Source organism: Fusarium coffeatum (genome assembly GCF_003316985.1).
Source record: "Fusarium coffeatum strain FIESC_28 chromosome Unknown BRIP53273_contig_449, whole genome shotgun sequence".
Classification (NCBI taxonomy): Eukaryota; Fungi; Ascomycota; class Sordariomycetes; order Hypocreales; family Nectriaceae; genus Fusarium; species Fusarium coffeatum.
In genome coordinates, this window is record NW_022158238.1 from 1 (window position 1) to 17,127 (window position 17,127).

The 17,127-nt window shown below is 47.6% G+C and overlaps 9 protein-coding genes across 9 annotated transcripts; 4 read left to right on the plus strand and 5 right to left on the minus strand.

The window, feature by feature from the left end:
- Positions 1–370: 370 nt before the first annotated feature.
- Positions 371–1,022, minus strand: FIESC28_11630 (uncharacterized protein; the record flags this gene model as incomplete). The annotated part of the gene is made up of 3 exons (XM_031165750.1): positions 371–502; positions 571–941; positions 989–1,022. The coding sequence occupies 3 exons, from the start codon at positions 1,020–1,022 to the stop codon at positions 371–373; spliced, it is 537 nt and encodes a 178-aa protein (XP_031010183.1).
- A 1,635-nt stretch (positions 1,023–2,657) lies between these two features.
- FIESC28_11631 (uncharacterized protein) lies at positions 2,658–4,031 on the plus strand (the record flags this gene model as incomplete). The annotated part of the gene is made up of 2 exons (XM_031165751.1): positions 2,658–2,953; positions 2,999–4,031. The coding sequence occupies 2 exons, from the start codon at positions 2,658–2,660 to the stop codon at positions 4,029–4,031; spliced, it is 1,329 nt and encodes a 442-aa protein (XP_031010184.1).
- Positions 4,032–4,501: 470 nt separating this feature from the next.
- Positions 4,502–5,378, plus strand: FIESC28_11632 (uncharacterized protein; the record flags this gene model as incomplete). The annotated part of the gene is made up of 5 exons (XM_031165752.1): positions 4,502–4,746; positions 4,798–4,913; positions 4,964–5,041; positions 5,091–5,168; positions 5,215–5,378. The coding sequence occupies 5 exons, from the start codon at positions 4,502–4,504 to the stop codon at positions 5,376–5,378; spliced, it is 681 nt and encodes a 226-aa protein (XP_031010185.1).
- A 116-nt stretch (positions 5,379–5,494) lies between these two features.
- Positions 5,495–6,686, minus strand: FIESC28_11633 (uncharacterized protein; the record flags this gene model as incomplete). The annotated part of the gene is made up of 2 exons (XM_031165753.1): positions 5,495–6,425; positions 6,472–6,686. 2 exons carry the CDS (start codon positions 6,684–6,686, stop codon positions 5,495–5,497), a joined length of 1,146 nt encoding a protein of 381 aa, XP_031010186.1.
- Positions 6,687–7,531: 845 nt separating this feature from the next.
- FIESC28_11634 (uncharacterized protein) lies at positions 7,532–9,037 on the plus strand (the record flags this gene model as incomplete). The annotated part of the gene is made up of 1 exon (XM_031165754.1): positions 7,532–9,037. One exon carries the CDS (start codon positions 7,532–7,534, stop codon positions 9,035–9,037), a length of 1,506 nt encoding a protein of 501 aa, XP_031010187.1.
- A 307-nt stretch (positions 9,038–9,344) lies between these two features.
- On the plus strand, positions 9,345–10,066 carry FIESC28_11635 (uncharacterized protein; the record flags this gene model as incomplete). The annotated part of the gene is made up of 2 exons (XM_031165755.1): positions 9,345–9,640; positions 9,688–10,066. The coding sequence occupies 2 exons, from the start codon at positions 9,345–9,347 to the stop codon at positions 10,064–10,066; spliced, it is 675 nt and encodes a 224-aa protein (XP_031010188.1).
- A 193-nt stretch (positions 10,067–10,259) lies between these two features.
- On the minus strand, positions 10,260–11,098 carry FIESC28_11636 (uncharacterized protein; the record flags this gene model as incomplete). Its single annotated transcript, XM_031165756.1, has 2 exons — positions 10,260–10,651; positions 10,702–11,098. 2 exons carry the CDS (start codon positions 11,096–11,098, stop codon positions 10,260–10,262), a joined length of 789 nt encoding a protein of 262 aa, XP_031010189.1.
- Positions 11,099–12,534: 1,436 nt separating this feature from the next.
- FIESC28_11637 (uncharacterized protein) lies at positions 12,535–13,671 on the minus strand (the record flags this gene model as incomplete). The annotated part of the gene is made up of 1 exon (XM_031165757.1): positions 12,535–13,671. One exon carries the CDS (start codon positions 13,669–13,671, stop codon positions 12,535–12,537), a length of 1,137 nt encoding a protein of 378 aa, XP_031010190.1.
- Positions 13,672–15,498: 1,827 nt separating this feature from the next.
- Positions 15,499–16,386, minus strand: FIESC28_11638 (uncharacterized protein; the record flags this gene model as incomplete). Its single annotated transcript, XM_031165758.1, has 1 exon — positions 15,499–16,386. One exon carries the CDS (start codon positions 16,384–16,386, stop codon positions 15,499–15,501), a length of 888 nt encoding a protein of 295 aa, XP_031010191.1.
- Between the last annotated feature and the right edge of the window lie 741 nt (positions 16,387–17,127).

Sequence of the window (17,127 nt, forward strand, 5' to 3'; positions counted from 1 at the left end):
TAGGTATGGTCGTATGTGAAAGGATAAGCTTATAAAACGACCTATATCCATAGTTGGCAGTAGTCGAGACTTTCATAATTGCAGCGCTATGATGGCTTATCGGTATCTTGATTCAACGTGCGTTCATCAAAGAGGTGCAACGTTGCTAGGGAATATTAATCAGTGAGATCACACTGGCAGGAAGTAGTTATTCAAGGTGCATTCGATTGCTCATGCCAAGATCTTATTATCTAAGCTCATGCCTGACTCTCCTGTCAGCTCGTTAAGTACAAGTCTCTTCGGGTCTTTTGTCTGTTCCTGCGCTTCTTCGCTAGATTGTTGTTCGGGCCATCGCGCACTCACAACATCCAATCCTTTTCACCTAGTCCACTTAAAAGATCCCCAGATTCTCCTCCTCCGCTTCAGTGAGGTCGTCTTCGTCGATCGTGGGTAGCTCAAGAGCCCAACCCGGGATACCTCCCATGCCGCCAATGCCGATGCTGAAGTCCTGAACCATATACAACTACTCAGGTTAGCTCGAGTCCGCCAACACCAGGAAGGTTTTTGAACGAGGTCCAGCATCCCACTTACCTGCTCACGGCTCAGACTGTTACGCCATTTAATGATGGCTTCGGGACATTTTCGCGCCACAACATCCTTGGTCTCACAAGTGACACCGTCTTCATCCGCTGGGTATCCAACCCACTGGACAACCCAGTACCGCTTCATTTCGTCCAAAACTTTGAGAATGCCATCCTTGCCAAGACCCGTGGTAGCACGGCCACCCTTCTGCTTCCAGTAGGCTAGGACGAGTGGCTCGTCAATCTCCTGAAGATTCTTCTCAGGGATCTCGGTGATTTTCTTGCCAGTGGAGGTGGTGTACTCGGCAGTGAAGATCACCGCACGGAATTCTTGAGAGACATGGTGACTCGTGATCTCACGCTCAGAGGCATCTGTCAAGGCTGTGGCTGTTAGTAGATGTGATGAAGGGAGGACAAGGAGGACTAACCCTTAGCGGTTGCGGCGGCAGATGGTGTAGGCATGTTGAGAATGTTGTGTTGAGAGTACTGAGTGCGAAGGAAGATGCAGAGATGAAGATGAAGAGAATGATTCAGGTGGAAAAGAAGGGAATTTATTGATGAGAGAATCGACCAACAGGCAGCGATGCGTAAGTGTCAAACAGAAAGAAAGAAATCACAGTGTTTGCCAGTTGTCAAAACTGATAGTGCTAAACATGGACCGACGCATAAAAGAAAAAGGCAAGCTGCATTCTAGTGGTAACGTCAAACAACTGGACTCCACTGTCAAACAAATGCGTGGAGGAGTAAATTACAGCAGTTACAAAAGATCACGCGATCTTGGAGTACGGCTTTGTGATGCCCGATTTTGTGTCCCCTGGTTTTGTGATCCCTGGCTTACAAACAACAATCTCCAAGTAGTGGCTTTGACCATGCGCCGTGTCATGAGCAATCTCGAAAGCCCTCCCATTTAAACTGTACTCAAAAGAGCCAGAGTTACTTACTCCCGACAGACTTGAACAGACTGATGGGACTCTTACGCTGGATTGAGATCCAATAAAGCCAAGTCCTCATCTACAGTTTGGCGGTGACACCTTTGGAGATGCCAGCGAATCGTATGCAACAAAGCATTACTTTTGATTACACCGCTTTGTGGCAACAGCTTCGGGGTATAGCCTGGCGGAGAGTGATAAGAGCCATGGCTGGTCGTCTATCTAATGCTAAAAATGAACGAAGACAAGAGGGTGATCACGATGTACGTCGGCAAGCACATGGCTGGATATTACTTCACTGCTGAACATGAATAATAACTGCCAGCCAAGAATAATCTTCAATCAACGTAGAATGTCAACAAGGTTGGTCTGTGGTGGTGGCTTGACGGGCCGCGATGGTGGGAACAGCCGCTACTGGGCATGCAGAATGGTGTCGTCATAAGGCTGGGAGCTCCCGAATGCGAAGACAGATGTCGAATTGCGAGCCAATCGCAGGGCTCCCGATCTTGCTGTTGCAGATTGTGAATGGCATCGAAGCTAGAGATCCTTGTTAGATGTAACGAATGCGATGGTGGAATGGCGGGATCAATCTAATCTATCAATTTAGCCGACTCGCATTACTGTTTCAGTGCAGATAATTTTCGCATTGATCGTGACAGAGCGCTGACTGGAGTTCTCCGTGTTGTTCTGCGCGCTGTTCTCCGGATGACTGTGAGTCAATCATCAGCGCTTAGTGTCAAATAACGATATAAATTCTTGAGTAAATATCATGAGACGAAATACTCACTGCGACTGCGATCTGGATGTGTTATGAATCTCCCTTGATCGTGAAGTGAGGAAGGATTGTCTCAGGCGAAGCGCACTTGACCTAATCGGGCATTCCACTCGGATGCGAGTGCGAAGTGCGAAGACACTGACGCCCACCGACTAATGTTAGCGCCAAACCACCAAGGGCGAAACTTCGCAGCGATCAAGTGCGAGATACGAAGGCGATCAACAACAAAATAATTAATCACGGTCAAGAATGTCTATATAACCCCGAGCTTCCCGACTCTTCATCCTTACTTCCAACATCAATACAACAGCATCCTTTACCGCCCAACAACATTCTTATCGCTACAACAAGATTCCCATCCAACATCACAACAACATTTTATTCTGCTTCAGCATGCCTAGCAAAGGCTTCAAGGCAATCGTCGTCGGAGGCGGCCCGGTCGGCCTCACAGCCGCCCACGCCCTTTCACGCGCCAACATCGACTTCGTCCTCCTCGAACGCCGCTCAAGCCCCGTCATCGACGCCGGTTCGAATCTCGTGCTGAATCCTATGGGGCTTCGTGCACTTGACCAACTCGGTCTCGGATCTTCTCTCGAGGAAGTTAGTTCTACACTCGGTCTTGTCAACAGACAGGATCATCAAGGCCGCGATATTGGTAATGCGTACTGGTTTATCCTCTTTAACAAACTGTGGGTTCTAACCCTGGGTTATTGTGGATGTTGCTAATGGGTCAGTTTGGGGACGTATCCTCGTGTCGTTAGTCGTCAGGATCTGACAAAGGTTCTTTACGAGTCACTGCCTTCTTCGACCAAGGCAAACATCTTGACCGACAAGAAAGTCTCCGATATTGTTCCTACCGAAACAGGCGTCCAAGTCTCTTGTAACGATGGAACATCCTACGAAGGTTCCATCGTCATCGGCACAGACGGCGCACACAGTTATGTCCGTGAAAAGATGCGCGAACTCGCTCTCAAAGACGATCCCGAACACGCCAACGAAGAAAAGCCCTTCTTGACCACGTTCCGAGCCCTCTGGCTACGTATGCCCACCAAGTTTGCCCAGATTGAAGAGGGCGTTACCTGCGAGACTCATGGCCCTGGTGCTGCGACACAGCTCTTCTCTGGAGAGGAATCAACTGTCATGGGTCTTTACGAGAAGCTGGAGACACCTACACGAGATCGTGTTCGACACACCGAAGCTGATCAAGTTGCGCTCGTTGAGCGATGGGGTCACATCCCTCTTGCACCCGGCGGCAAACTCACCCTCAAAGATGCCTTCAAGGAACGCACCCAATCTGGTCTCGTCAGTCTCGAAGAAGGCGTCGTAAAGAACTGGAGCTGGGGAGGCCGCGTAGTTCTCGCAGGCGACTCAGCGCATAAGTTCACACCAAGTCTCGGCGCAGGCTGCAACAACGGAATTATCGACGTGGTAGCTCTCGTCAACCAACTCTACGGTCTTCGCCAACAAACACCATCGCCCACACACGCTCAACTCGCCGCTGCTTTCAAGACATACCAAGATTCGCGCATGGCACCTGTCATGGAAGCTTGCCGGACTTCAGGCAACGCTACTGCTAATGCGACGTGGCAGTCTGGCGTTTTCAAGTTTATCGACAAGTATGTCATGGGAATTGAAAAGGTGCAGAATTATCTGGTTGGAATGGGTGCACCCAAGATGGCTCAGGCGCCTAGATTGACTTGTATTGACGGGCCGGAGAGGATTGCTGGGACGGTTCCTTGGGCTCCTACTGAGACCAAGGTCTACTGATCCATGATGGCATTTATGATGGTATTTGGTGGAAAAAAAATCTCTTTGGAGTTTGTAACCATATTTTGCTTTCTAGCGAGGCGTGCTGGTCGATAGACCTGATTTGAGAAGATCTCTGTATTTTATCAAGACACAACTTAAGAAACGATGCTGGTAATAGTCGTGATCGATTGCATTAATTCCCGGCCATCTTTCTCAAAGTGGCATGTCAACCAGACACGATGTTACAGCAACAAGGTTCATCGGCAAGGCGGGAATCTTCACCAAGCAAGGAAGGTCCACAATGAAATGATACATTCATGCAAAGTCTGATCAATTGATAGGTGGAACAAAACTCCAATTCTCCGAGTTAAGAAACATCGTGGTAATAAGATAGAATCATAAACATAAAAAACAATGCATAATCCACAAGGTTCAACCAAACCGTACCGCTACTTCTTCTATCTCATACCGATCAAGTGAAAAACAAAATGCAGCTCTCCACCGCCCTCAGCCTCCTCTCCATCCTCTCAACAACAACCGCCCAAACGAACGTGCACTTCGGACCAGCATTCTCTCTCGGTCCAACGAAATCATGGATCCGTGAAGCTACTACCACGCTCGTCCTTCCGCGGGTTCCAGGTCAGAAGGATCGATTGGCTTTGTGGCCCGGTATGGGCACTAGTGCTGGTTCGTTGATTCAAGCTTTGGCTGTTTCTTTCGCGGATCCTGGATTGTGAGTTTTTCTATACTGGGCGCATGGGAGGGATTTAACTAATGGTGGTAGGGAATGTGGTGGACAGCCTGGACAGTGGTGTACTTTTGCTTCGACTTTGCAGGGAACGCAGTTAGGTGGTGAAAGGAAGATTCCTGCTAGTCCCGGCGCTAGAATGACCATTCATTGTAAGTTTGCTTCTCATTAAGTGTTGAGGGACGGTATTGACCGATTGCAGACGTTTATAACGACGCTACGCAGCAGTACGACCAGAGCGTTGCCCTCGACGGCACCGTCGTCTCAACTCTTTCCACCAGTAAGAATCCCACCTCATTTACTCACGACAGTAGAACTAAAAGGAACAGCTTCTGGCCATGCCGAAGGTTGGGGAACAGCGGTTGAATGCCAGGAGGCCGCTTGTGTCGGTACCATGGACGCTCACGGTAAGTCCATATCTCATGACCTGGCAATTTGATCTAACATGAGCAGATTATCTTGATACGACCATCATTCTGGACCAGGCTGATCCCACGTTTGGAAACACCCTTGGTATGAATGAGGCGACATCTTCTGGATTGAGTTCGCCTGATGGTGGAAAGACTTGGGCTGTTAGCAAGATTAGCCACAAGGCTTTTACCTTCAACTTTCCTTAGTTCAATTGGACAACTCTTCAGGAACGAAGGGGAGTAGTCAATGGCCATATAGCCTTAAGATAATTTCAACCATATATATAGTAGATCTCTCCAGTTGGGAATTACCTATAACATATCTATGCAAAGGGCCCCTCAAACAGCCACTTTCCAATCACCTTCTGAGCCTCCCTAGTCTTCAAATCTGCATCCTTAGACAACTCCTTATCCCCATGCAACAACTCCAAAGAATCATAGTGATCATATCCATGGATTTGATCAGGAACCAACAACCATCTATAGTTCCCACCATCCTTCTTCACCTCAAACGAAAACCTCTCATCATCAAGTATTAGTTTCCCAGGAGGATTAACATGGTTTCGACCGACAGTCTGATCTCCAACTTCATGGCCTGCTAGACCGCAGATCATTCTCCAGACTTCATTAGCCAGCATGTCCAGCTCGATGCCCAGCATGAAGATGTTGGGTGGGAGTTGCTCCTTTGAGGCGTAGATGGGACTGAGGATGGGATCTTGCAGGTCTTGGCCGGGCAGGGTATAAGCAGCATCGAAAAATGGCGAAAGTCTCAAAAGATAATCCACAGGATTCGCTCGGAAACCTCCAAGAGAAGGCTTATACTGTCTGTGCTGTGTCTTGAAATCCCGAGTCACAGATACATCCACAACAGGGTACAACGGGATAACAGTCTTGATCCTCCTCACACCATCGCCAGTACCGTTCATACTAGGCAGAATCGACACGGAAAGGGCTAAGTTACCTCCAGCAGATGCTCCCATGAGCGCAACACGCTCGTGGTCGATGGGCAGAGAAGAATCGGACAAAACGGCGAGTACGAGCTGTTCCAGATCGTAGGTTGGAGTTGGAAAGCGTGCGCGTGGGGCTTTGGTGTAGTTAAGTGCCACGACGATGACGGAGTGCATGTTCGCGAATGTGTAGTTAAAGAGATCATCGTCGCGAGGGTTTCCTACCACAAAGCCGCCGCCATGGATGTTGAGGATGGTTGGGAGACTCTTTCCAGCCTTTGCGTCAAAGCCCTTTGGATAGAAGATCCTACATCAATTAGCAATTTTTATCAACATCGAGATGAGATACATACCTGAGAGGGAGCTTTGGTCGGCAGGGATATCTCTTGATGACAGTAGGTCCATTCTTCGGCGTTATGAACCGTTCCTTGATCGCAAGAACATTATTCGCAACGACGATAAAGTAATGCAGCGCATAATAAACGACCGAGTATCTGACACCTGTAAACCAAGAAATCGGCTCTTTATACCGCCGAGTAGCAGCCTCCAGTGAGATCTGTTCAGCCATGGTCAAAGAGTTTGCAGAGAAATGAACGACGAGCAGAACCGAGATGATAAGTACATTTACGAAGCCCCGCAAATCGACATTCCAGACCTCGGCTCGGAGTAATTCACAGAGCACATTATCGTACGATAAGTGAACTATCCGTATCGCAAGATTAAACACATTTAACTTTCTAGGAAAATGTCCATGAGGTTAATTATGATGGATAATCCCTGTATATCCATCGTTAAGTCGATTGTTCGACCTTCATGTTTGATCGTCAGCCTATTCCAATTACGTAGTGGACTTGATCCTCTCAACCCATTGGCTCGGCGTGATCCTTCCGAGACTAAACCTCTTTCGACCCCGAAGGATCCGAATATCCCTCCCCTTTAACTCCTTCACCTTCATCTTCTTTTTCGCTCAACAAACATGTCCGAAATACGAAAACACGCGTGCACAATCTGTGCACGACGAAAAGTCAAGTGCGATAAAATAGATCCTTGTTCGAATTGTCAAAGAGCGGGGACGCAATGCTCGTATGAAGCGCCTGCGCCGCCTAAGCCGAGAAAACGAGCTGCTGATGAGGATTTGTTAGCCAGGTTGGCGGTTTATGAGGAGTTGATGAGGAAGAATGGGGTTGATTTTATGCAGGCTGCTAATGTTTGGAAATCGTCGGGGTTGGAGGCGAAGGCTGAGGGTGGTGATGAAAGTGCTCCTACGGAACTGTAAGTTAGCGATGACTTTGTTGTGTTCAATGCTAATAAATTGGTAGATGTCTCTGGTCGACTCTTTGTCCGGAGGTACGTTGTTCGGATTGCATTGAGTCGCTTTACTGACTTGTTGTTCAGTTAAAATATCCTCCCATGATGATGCTTCGTCATAAAGACGACTCCTTCTTCCATACCACACCACCAATTAGTTCCATCTTATCCATCTCACAAAACGTTTGTGAACTACACCCGGAGCCAAAACACATCTACTTCCTCTGGCAAACTTTCGTCGAAACAGTCAATCCACTCATCAAAATCATCCACGTCCCAACTTTACAAAAGCGCATCTTGGAAGCGACCTGGAATCCCTCGGGCATCGACAAAGCACTCGCAGCACTTATGTTTTCTATGTACACTCTCTCCGTTACTTCGCTATCAGCAGAAGATTGCCACACGTCATTGGGTCAGGATAGAGGTGTTTTGATTACACGTTATCGAACAGCGACATTGCGAGCCCTCATGGAAGCCGACTTTATGACAACCAAGGAATTGGAAGTCCTCCAAGCAATGGTCCTTTTCGTCTTCTCTAACCCAGAGACGGAGATATCGAGCACCATTACAGCAGTTGCCGTCCGAACTGGACAAATGATGGGTCTTCACAAAACCGATCAAGACACCAAACTATCCTTCTTCGACAAAGAAATGCGGATACGACTCTGGTGGCAGATAAAAGGTCTCGACTCCAGAGTCCGCGCTATATCAACGCCTGGAATCAAGCTATCCAGAACTGACTTTGGAGAAATAAGACTGCCGTTCAACATAAACGACGCAGACTTGCACCCAGACATGCTCGAACCCCCTGTCCAGCATAATGGTCCCACGGAGATGATCTGCGTGCTTATGAAGTTTGAAGTTACAAGCTGGGTCAAGTCTTCGCCGCGAGCAGCCAAGGTCTTTGAGAGTATAACACCTGGTTTTTGGAAGGGAAAGACGCCGTTGAATCTTGGGTATGACGTTGTTAATGAGTTGGAGGCTATTTACACGGAGAAATATCTGTCCAAGCTGGATAGATGTGTTCCTTTTCACGATCTTACGTTTGCTATAGCGAATCTGGCTCTTGCGCGTATACGATTTATGTTGCATCATCCACGAGGCCGTGCAATCAATGGAGAAGACGTCTACATGACAAAGCAAGAAAGCGATCTTCTCTTCGACGCAGCACTGTCATTCATCCAATACGTTGACGTCGGCTTCAAGAGCAAATTCTCATCCCAGATGTTCACACATCTTACTTCGACACATCACTTCGACGCATACATCTATCTCATAAGCGAACTACGCAAACGAGACACAGGACCAAGAATTGCTCTGGCGTGGAAGCTTGTGGATGGCTTATACGCCGATCATGCTGAGCTGATTGATACCGACAGTCCCTTGTTTACTGCGTTAGGAAATTTGGTACTGGAAGCGTGGGAGACGAGGCGTAAGGTTTTGGCCGAGGCGGATGCTATACCCTCTTGTATAGATTTGCTCTGGGCGAAGAGACGCGTTGCGGATGTTAGTACTGAGGTGGTGGCGGATCCTGCTGGTGGACTTGAAGGATGGGAGTTTAATGTTGGGGATTTTGATTGGAATTATTGGAATAACTTTATACGACTTTAGATGACTTCCAATGGAACAAAGACTGGAGACTCGAGAGAATGGATAAGTAGGGCGAAAACAATACGGAAGCGGTTGGTGATATAACCCCAATGTTCTGATCATAGACCAATGACAAGAGATACCAAAGTTGCAAATCCTGTCTTGACGTCGCGAAACGAGGATCCTTCTGCCGTCCTCGCATGCGTAGTTCTCCCCGCGAAAAGCCAACGAGGCAAAATGGAATGAAACTATATCATAATCGTTATTCAACGTATTGCCATGTAAGCCAAACCACCCTTCTCAGACCACAACTAACATCCCAAGCAACATGGCCGATGAATTTCCCTCTGCCAAAGTGATAGCCACCCACATAACCCCAAGCCAACCGAACTTCGTCCCCCCAAACGTCGAATTCCAAATCGACGATGCAACAATGGACCGGACATTCGAACCTGAATCCTTTGACTTTATCCACATCCGTTATCTGCAAGGTACCGTCGATGATTGGGATAAGCTCTACAGTCGAGTATACAAGTTTCTTAAGCCAGGTGGTTGGTTTGATCATATAGAGCCTGATTTGCAGATGTATTCCCAAAATCCCGACGTAAAGGTCGACGACGAACAGTACAAATCTCCTACCCTTTCTCAACTTCATCGACTAACAAAGGTAGCATCTACACCCGTCGGGCAAAGATCTTTGAATCCGTCGGCGAAAAGATAAACCGAACTTTCAACTTCTCGAATGGCAAACTCCAAACCCTCGCCGAAACAGCAAACTTTACCAACATAACCTCCCAAACACACAAGGTTCCCGTAGGTCACTGGCCCAAGGACAAGAGGAAGAAGGAGATTGGTACTTTTGTAAGATTGTCGTTTAGTCAGGCGCTGGATAGGTTCGTCAAGTTGCCGCTTTGTGAGATTTGGAAGTGGAGTCCTGAGGAGATGCAGGTTTTTGCGGCGGAGATGAGGAGGAAGATCATGAATCTTAGGAAGCAGACTGTTGGACATGTTTTTAGTGTTTATGGACAGAAGCTTGAGGGTCCAAAGTAGGGTCTTGGGAGGAAGAGTCCGGCTGAGTAGGCACTTTACCAGAATGATGATGATGTCTTCACAGACGATTTCTTGGTTGCTTATCAAGTTTAACAATAATGCGATGATATATTCGAACTCATATTATACTTCTAATAGTTATACAGACTCCATACCAAACCGAAGTCAAGACTGTAACCCCAACAACCACCCTCTAAGCAGTGTTGTAGTACATCTCAATCTTCTTAATCTTGAAAGAAGCATTCTGCTTAGGAGGACCCGCACTCCAACCCTTATCACCGTTGGACCAGTTATTCCAGATCCAAGGACCAGGCACGTTGGGAACATCCTTCTTGGTAGACCACATCTTCACACCGTCAACATAGAATTGAACAAGACCCTTGGTCCAGTCAATTCGGTACTCGTGTTCGGTGGTGGTAGGGTTGGAAGGGGGGAGGACGGCCTTGTGGCTGGGCTGTCCGTCGCCATTGTTGTCTTGGTTGGTGAACCACAAGTGACGGACGCCGTTCTCGTTGGATTGGGATTTGGGGTCTGACAGCCACTCGATGTCGGTTTCTTGGCTGTCGGACTCGTAAAAGAACATTCCTGCAAACCATTAATACTCAGTCAAAGTCAATTGAAGTTGTGGAACGTACCGTTGCAAACACCTGCAGGTTCACTAAGAATAGCCGTCGTTCTAACAGAAGCATACATAATATTCTCCATCTCAGTAGCAACCTCAGCAGACTTATAAGGCTTAGCCTTCTGTCCACCCGGAACATTAAGCTCTAGATACCCATTGCGAAGCTTAACACCAGAGGGCGTAAAAACATGGGTCTTTCCAACAGGGTAATCGCTAGCGTAAAGCCCCTCGGGAAGAGTCTTGCCGTTGAATGTCCAAACTTTTTTGTTGGCGAATTTGGTTGATCGGTCAACGATGTAGTGACCCTTTTCGAACTTGGGAACGGGAGAGCGCTTGTCGCATTCCTTTGGTGCGGCGCTTGTTAGGCCAAGGAGGGTTACGGCGACGGAGATGTAGGATGTCAGATGCATGATGGATAGATGGTGATGACAATGACATTGTGAATTGACTTGGCGGGTTGGGCTGGATATATATAGAGGCTATCGTAAATTGCTTTGCTGGAAGGATCGTAGGATTTGCGGATGGATTGACGTCTAGACCATGCTCAAGGAATGACCTTGGTCGGGTCTGGTTTAGCGGTGGGTATTTCGGGTTGAGCATTCCAGGGGTCTTTGCCGCCAAAGTTTTAGCAGCATGCCATCGTCAAGTCCAATTGTCTAGACAAGACAAGTCCATGACTTGAGCGGGCCGAACCTCTATGGCTTTGTTCTTGGCATCCTGTCTCTCTGGTTCCTGTTTCTTCGTTGTCTTTGTTTCTGTTCAATTGTTGGCAGAGACAATGTTCATCTCAACTTCGCCTCATCCCCCATAAGCACTAGATCCAGGTTGAAACGGCGCGATAGCGGGTCTTTAATTTCCCTCTTAACAAGATGTCATTGGTATTTTTGCGAGCATGAACTGCGGTCGCAGAGTGGAATCTAAGGAGTCCGAGATGGCGAATCGCAAAGAATGTGGATGTAACGAGAAACATTCCCAGATCGGGCTCAGCCTTGACGAAGCTTGGCAGACGATTGAAACTGGCTTTCATCCTCACTGCCCACTAGATGATAACATTCTAAGTCGCATTAGGCAAGCGAGGGACTTCTGTGCTTATTCTCATCTTATCATCCTTGTTCCATTCGATCTTCAGTATTGGGTTTCGGCCCCTGCATTCTTAGACGGTACGGGTGGACCATTCCAGACCTTCATCGCGAATGGCGTAGCAAAAGGACTTCCGATGACAATTAAGCCTCGCAGGTATGTTTCTAGGCTTTCTCCAAACGGTCAGCATTTTCGCGACAACTACAAGAATGGACGTTGCTTAGGCGGTCTGTATCGAATCCTCCATTACAGCACTTCCAGCTTGCACTGAGCTGCCAGCACTAAAAAAAGCTTCGCCCAGCGCTAAGATCCTGACAAGACCTGATATAACCCAGACGATCCATCATGCTCAGCCTCATCCCACAGATCCTTCTGATCGATCACGCTACGTCATTCTCATTTTAATCATAGTACTTCACGTCAATGTCAAGGTCAAGTTTGGGGCAAGTTGATTGCATTTCTATCTATGTATCTATGTACAACCAGGTAACGTTGAGTCTTCCAAGGCTGTCTCGCTCTCTGTGTATCTCTCTCTGTCTCTCTGTCTCTCTCGCTCACTGTGTCTGCGCTCTGGTATCGGTACTCAAAACGTTTCTCGCTCGCAACTCAGCAAAAAGGAAATAGAACAAAACATAACTTCGCAAGACTAGTCCGATCCAACGTTCGCGCATCCAGTAAACCAATCGCTCATCATTCTCGCGTATCGCCAAACCATACCAATATTTTCTTCGCACAAAACTGATCCAGCAATCGTCTCAAATCCCTCCTATCCAGTGTGAGCAAAAAAGTCCAACACGTCTCGAGCAGGAACTTCAGCGTCGAGGAGTGTGTAGTAAGTGGCATCAGCAGGCCAGCACTTCGAACATCTCGCTCGACGTAGAAGGGGGAACGAGTGACGAGGTCCTCCTGGTTCGAACCACTCCTTGCTCCACCCATATGTTTGCACAGAATAGGCAAGCTTTTGTTGTTTGACGTCGGAACGGAAGAGTGATGAGGTTCGGTACACAATCTCGTGGGCGGATTCGGTCCCAACAACAACTGGAATAAGCTCTGGGCTTATCTTGTTCTCGTTTTCTGATATGCACTTGTTCCAGACGTCGCGCAACTCTTGGGGGTCTTTGTGTTTAGACCAGTACTCCTGGAGGTGTGTGAGATAACACTCTTTGGAGTTGTGGTAACGTCGCCGAGCGTTACAGTTGTCAATAAAGGTGGGTAGCTTCTCATCATCCAGGGCAAAGACGCGAAACTTGTATTCGCCTAGTTGCGAATTTGCAATCGGGCTGACGTATGGCTCACACACAACAACCGATACTCCAACATAAACAGTCTTCACCGGTTTGCAGCCGCGCTCATGACGAATAAGAAGAGCGTCGAACAACTTCTTGAGCTGCCATGACAAGGGCCACAACGTGGCGATGGACTCAACTCCGAAGATTAGATCTTGCAAGTGCTCAAGCGCGTCCTCGTGTAGGGGCATGAACAGCTGCCCAATAGACGCTTTGGTCCAGACGTTCAATGCCTCTCGGCTAACCTGTCTCATCACTAGAGGGTCTCGAGTGTGCAGGACACTTGTTAACTGGCCATGATCCAGGTCGTTGTAATTGTCGTCCTCATCTGAAACTTCTGGGACATCATAGGGACCCATGATGGCATCCCGGCCCGAGGGCGCGATGGCTTCCCAGATTTCGAGTCGCATTTCAGGTGGGAGACGGTTAAACGTCTTCATGAGCTCCATCGTGGGAAACGAGACGGTAGGGCTTTCATCGTCGATCTTCTTGAGGATATCCGTGAGCTCAGAAAGGGTGAGGAGATTCAGGATGTCGGGACGTTCAGTGATTTTCCTGGCGGGAACATCGATGAGGTTGGTAGAGGTAGAAGGGGTATCGGGGGGTTGATGATCCATCGTGACAGTTGCTGAAGACGGTATGATGGACGAATAGGATGATGAGGTGAAAATGTAGGATGGGATACAAAAGTGGTGATGAATGCGGTGTCGCTCAGGGTGGAAAGATGTCGATGATGAAAGTTGGGAGTGTGTAGAAGGGGAGAGTTCAAGAAAGGGAGTGCGAGGAGGGGACAGAAATATGAATGGCTGAGGCACTGCAGTGGTTATATTTACAGTGTACACTGGAGTGCCAAAGCAAAGAGGCTAGTCTGCGAGAGTGCCAGAAAGTTTAGAGTGTTCGAAGCAAACGCGGAGCCTGTTCCTCAAGGCAGCCATTAGCTTCTCGGAGCACCTTGGACTTTTGCGAACAAGCCCACTAAACTACGTTGCGACAACAACGCTCGTCCTTGAACGTGCCAGCAGTGTCTCGACGACGTGCTTGTTATTGCTGAACATCATTCTCTTTGGAATTGATCGCAATATCTTTGTGCGAACATCGTGAAAGGCCTCGAGCGCCGTCACCCTCGAGGTAGTTACAGTTAAGGTTTATGATCTTCAAGTATTACCACACCAATTGACGAACAGGAAGTGTTTCTGCTCTAACCTAGTACAAGGTTTTGATTAATGTTCCTAGCATGCATCTTGGTTGCTTCCTTAGAGAATGTCACTCTGTCGTTTGAGAAAAACACAGATCCATAGAGCAGATTCTTGAGAGCTGGCTGAACACGCCTCGTCTACGGGCTCACTCTCTTTTTCCATAGTTCCAGATAGCTACTGAGTAAATAAGATGCATACCAGGAACTAATGCCGTCCACATCCCTTGCTTCCTTCGTGCCATCAAGACGGGAGGCTTTGATGCAACACGCCGGACGTAGGGAACAATGCCTATGTTTCAGCACTCGCATTGTTCAAGGGAGGTCATATCTGAAGGTTAGAACTATGACACCTTGTTATTTTGCCAAGCGCTCATGTTGGTCGATAGATTGCCGTTACTCTATACGCCGTGCGAAAGGTATCGTGAGTTTTCTCGGAGATCCGGTCACAAAGGCTCCGCTTTCCTCCGGAGTCTTCAGTCAGTCCCTGGAATGATTCCCCGAAAGCTTTTTCAACAACGTAACGAGAGAAAGAAAACCTAGATCAGAGCCAAGTTCCATCATCAAAGCAGGTGAGAAAGAAGAAGGCCATCTCAATGTAATCACCATGTTCTCGAAACAACCATGCCTATATACTACCAAGATCGACAGAAAGAGACGGTTGTCACTCTGGCTGAGCGAATAGATTTCCCATTCGACATCAAGTGTGATCATAAACGTACTGCAACTTGGGCTTGCGTCTCTAACGACACTCCCCTTCGTCAGGATGGCGACCCAGGCACAAAATTTCCCCTTTAGCTCAGAGTTTGGTGCAAACGACATACAATTTCTATCTATCTATCTACAAAATGGTCAAAACAGCCGACAAGTAACCCCGGGCTTTCTCTCCGCTTTTGCTGAAATCGACACTTCAGACATTTCTCGCCTACAACATAGGAACAAGGGAAAATTTGGAAAAGGAAAGCGTAATTTAGCGGTCCTATTCTATCTAATCCGACGGCTCTATGACTAGTATTCTCTCGCAATTTGTTCCATCTGGCCAAGTCGGACAAGTAGTTTCTGCGCAATATGCCTTAAGTCTAATCAATCACAGCTGTGCTACTATCTGATCTATCATCCATTCGAAAATGACACTCTTGTAAATTTAGGACACTGAATTGATAACAAAATTGTCTCAAAGCCATGTTAGCCAGTCTGGTCGTCCAATGTATTTTGACTTGGTATGCTGCATTGAGTATTACGAAATACTACTTCAGGTTGGCCGGCATTTCTGGCATTGCCACTGGCGCAGAGCATTAGTACGCAAGTAGAGCGGGGGACGCGGGTAAAATCTCAATGGGGGACCGGTGCTCTCACGAGAATAAGCGATTTTGGCCTCTTGAACATGAGAGTAGAAGTCTTCGGGAGTTTGGAGCCAGACTGAACGTGCCAACTGGATCCCGATCACCACTGGTTTCAGTTCAGGGTTAACCTTTCCATCATGGGATGCCGTGAGGCGCGCCCAGGCCTTTTGAAGCTCCTGAGGCTGTTCGTGGTTGTCCCAATACTCTTGGAGAGAGGCGATATAGCATGCATCAGAATGATGCTTCTTTTCTGGGGTATGGCAATTCTCTAAGAAGCTTGGGAGGAATGCGTCTTCGAGTTCGAAAAGACGGTACCCGCACTCGCCAAGTTGACTGTTTGCGATAGGGCTGGCCTTTGGGTTACAAACCACAGTAGAGATACCAATGTAGAGAGACTTTACAGGCTTGTAGCCCCGCTGGTACCGACGAAGAAGAACTTCATAGAGTTCATCAAGCTTCCGGATATTAGGCCAGAGTGTAGCTATCGAGTCAACGCCGAAACTAAGCCTAGAAAGACTTTTGAGGGACCAATGATGGAGGGGCATGAGCAGAGTAGCAATGGTCGCCCGGGTCCAGGCTATATACGCTTCATGGCAGGTTTCCCGTGCGGCTAAAACATCTGGATGGTGAAGAATGGTGAGAACCTTGCAATGACCATTGGCATGATATAAAGGGCCGCAGTCGATCATTGCATCATGACCTGAGGGCGCTATAGCTTGCCATACCGCGAGTCGCATCTCGAGCGGGAGATGAAAAAGGCTGGTGGCGGTTGCGGGGGTTGGAATTTTGTTATCCATCTTGTCTTTGGTGTGGTTGTTCTTGGGTGTTGTAAGATGTTAATGTGGCTTCCTTAGAGAGGGGAATATTAATAGTAGAAGATAAAGTTACGATGAGGAGAGGTTCAAGGAAGATAGTCGTGAGGAAGGGGGTTTATGTAAACTTTTACGAACAAGAACAGCGGTGCTCATTCTTGAGAGTAACATGTGAAAGGTTGCTACCCTTGGTTTGTTCAGTTAAGCTTTGTCTGAACAAAGTTATATCTTTCAAGCATCATGACTCCGATTTTTGAACAGAGACTTCTCTTTGCTCTAGCCTAAAGTAATGTTCTCGTCAAGTCAGCGAGCGCTTTTCTTGCTAGTTTACTCAATAGCTGCTACTATAACGCTTTGGAAAGATACAGATGCCAAGCAAAGAGTAAAACTCGATAGTTCGCTAAGGGCGCATCGTTTTCTACTGACTGTTCGCTCCGAAGTTGTAGTTTCGGCTGTTAAATCAAGCTGTGTACTACGAAGCATAATTATCGCACATTCCATTCTTCCATTTTGTCAATAAGACGAAAGAGTTCTCTTTTGGAGCAGACATGCCTCTATCTCAGTAATCGTCCTAGAGCCTTCACTGCGATCAATGTTCAAGAAGATGCGAATAATAACTTCCAAGAAAAGGAGTATCGTGCGTGCCTGATTGATTCGTTACCAATTGATATTGATGTTGAGTTACATCACGCAAAAAGAAAGGCTTGCGGTTTGTGTGGATCGAAC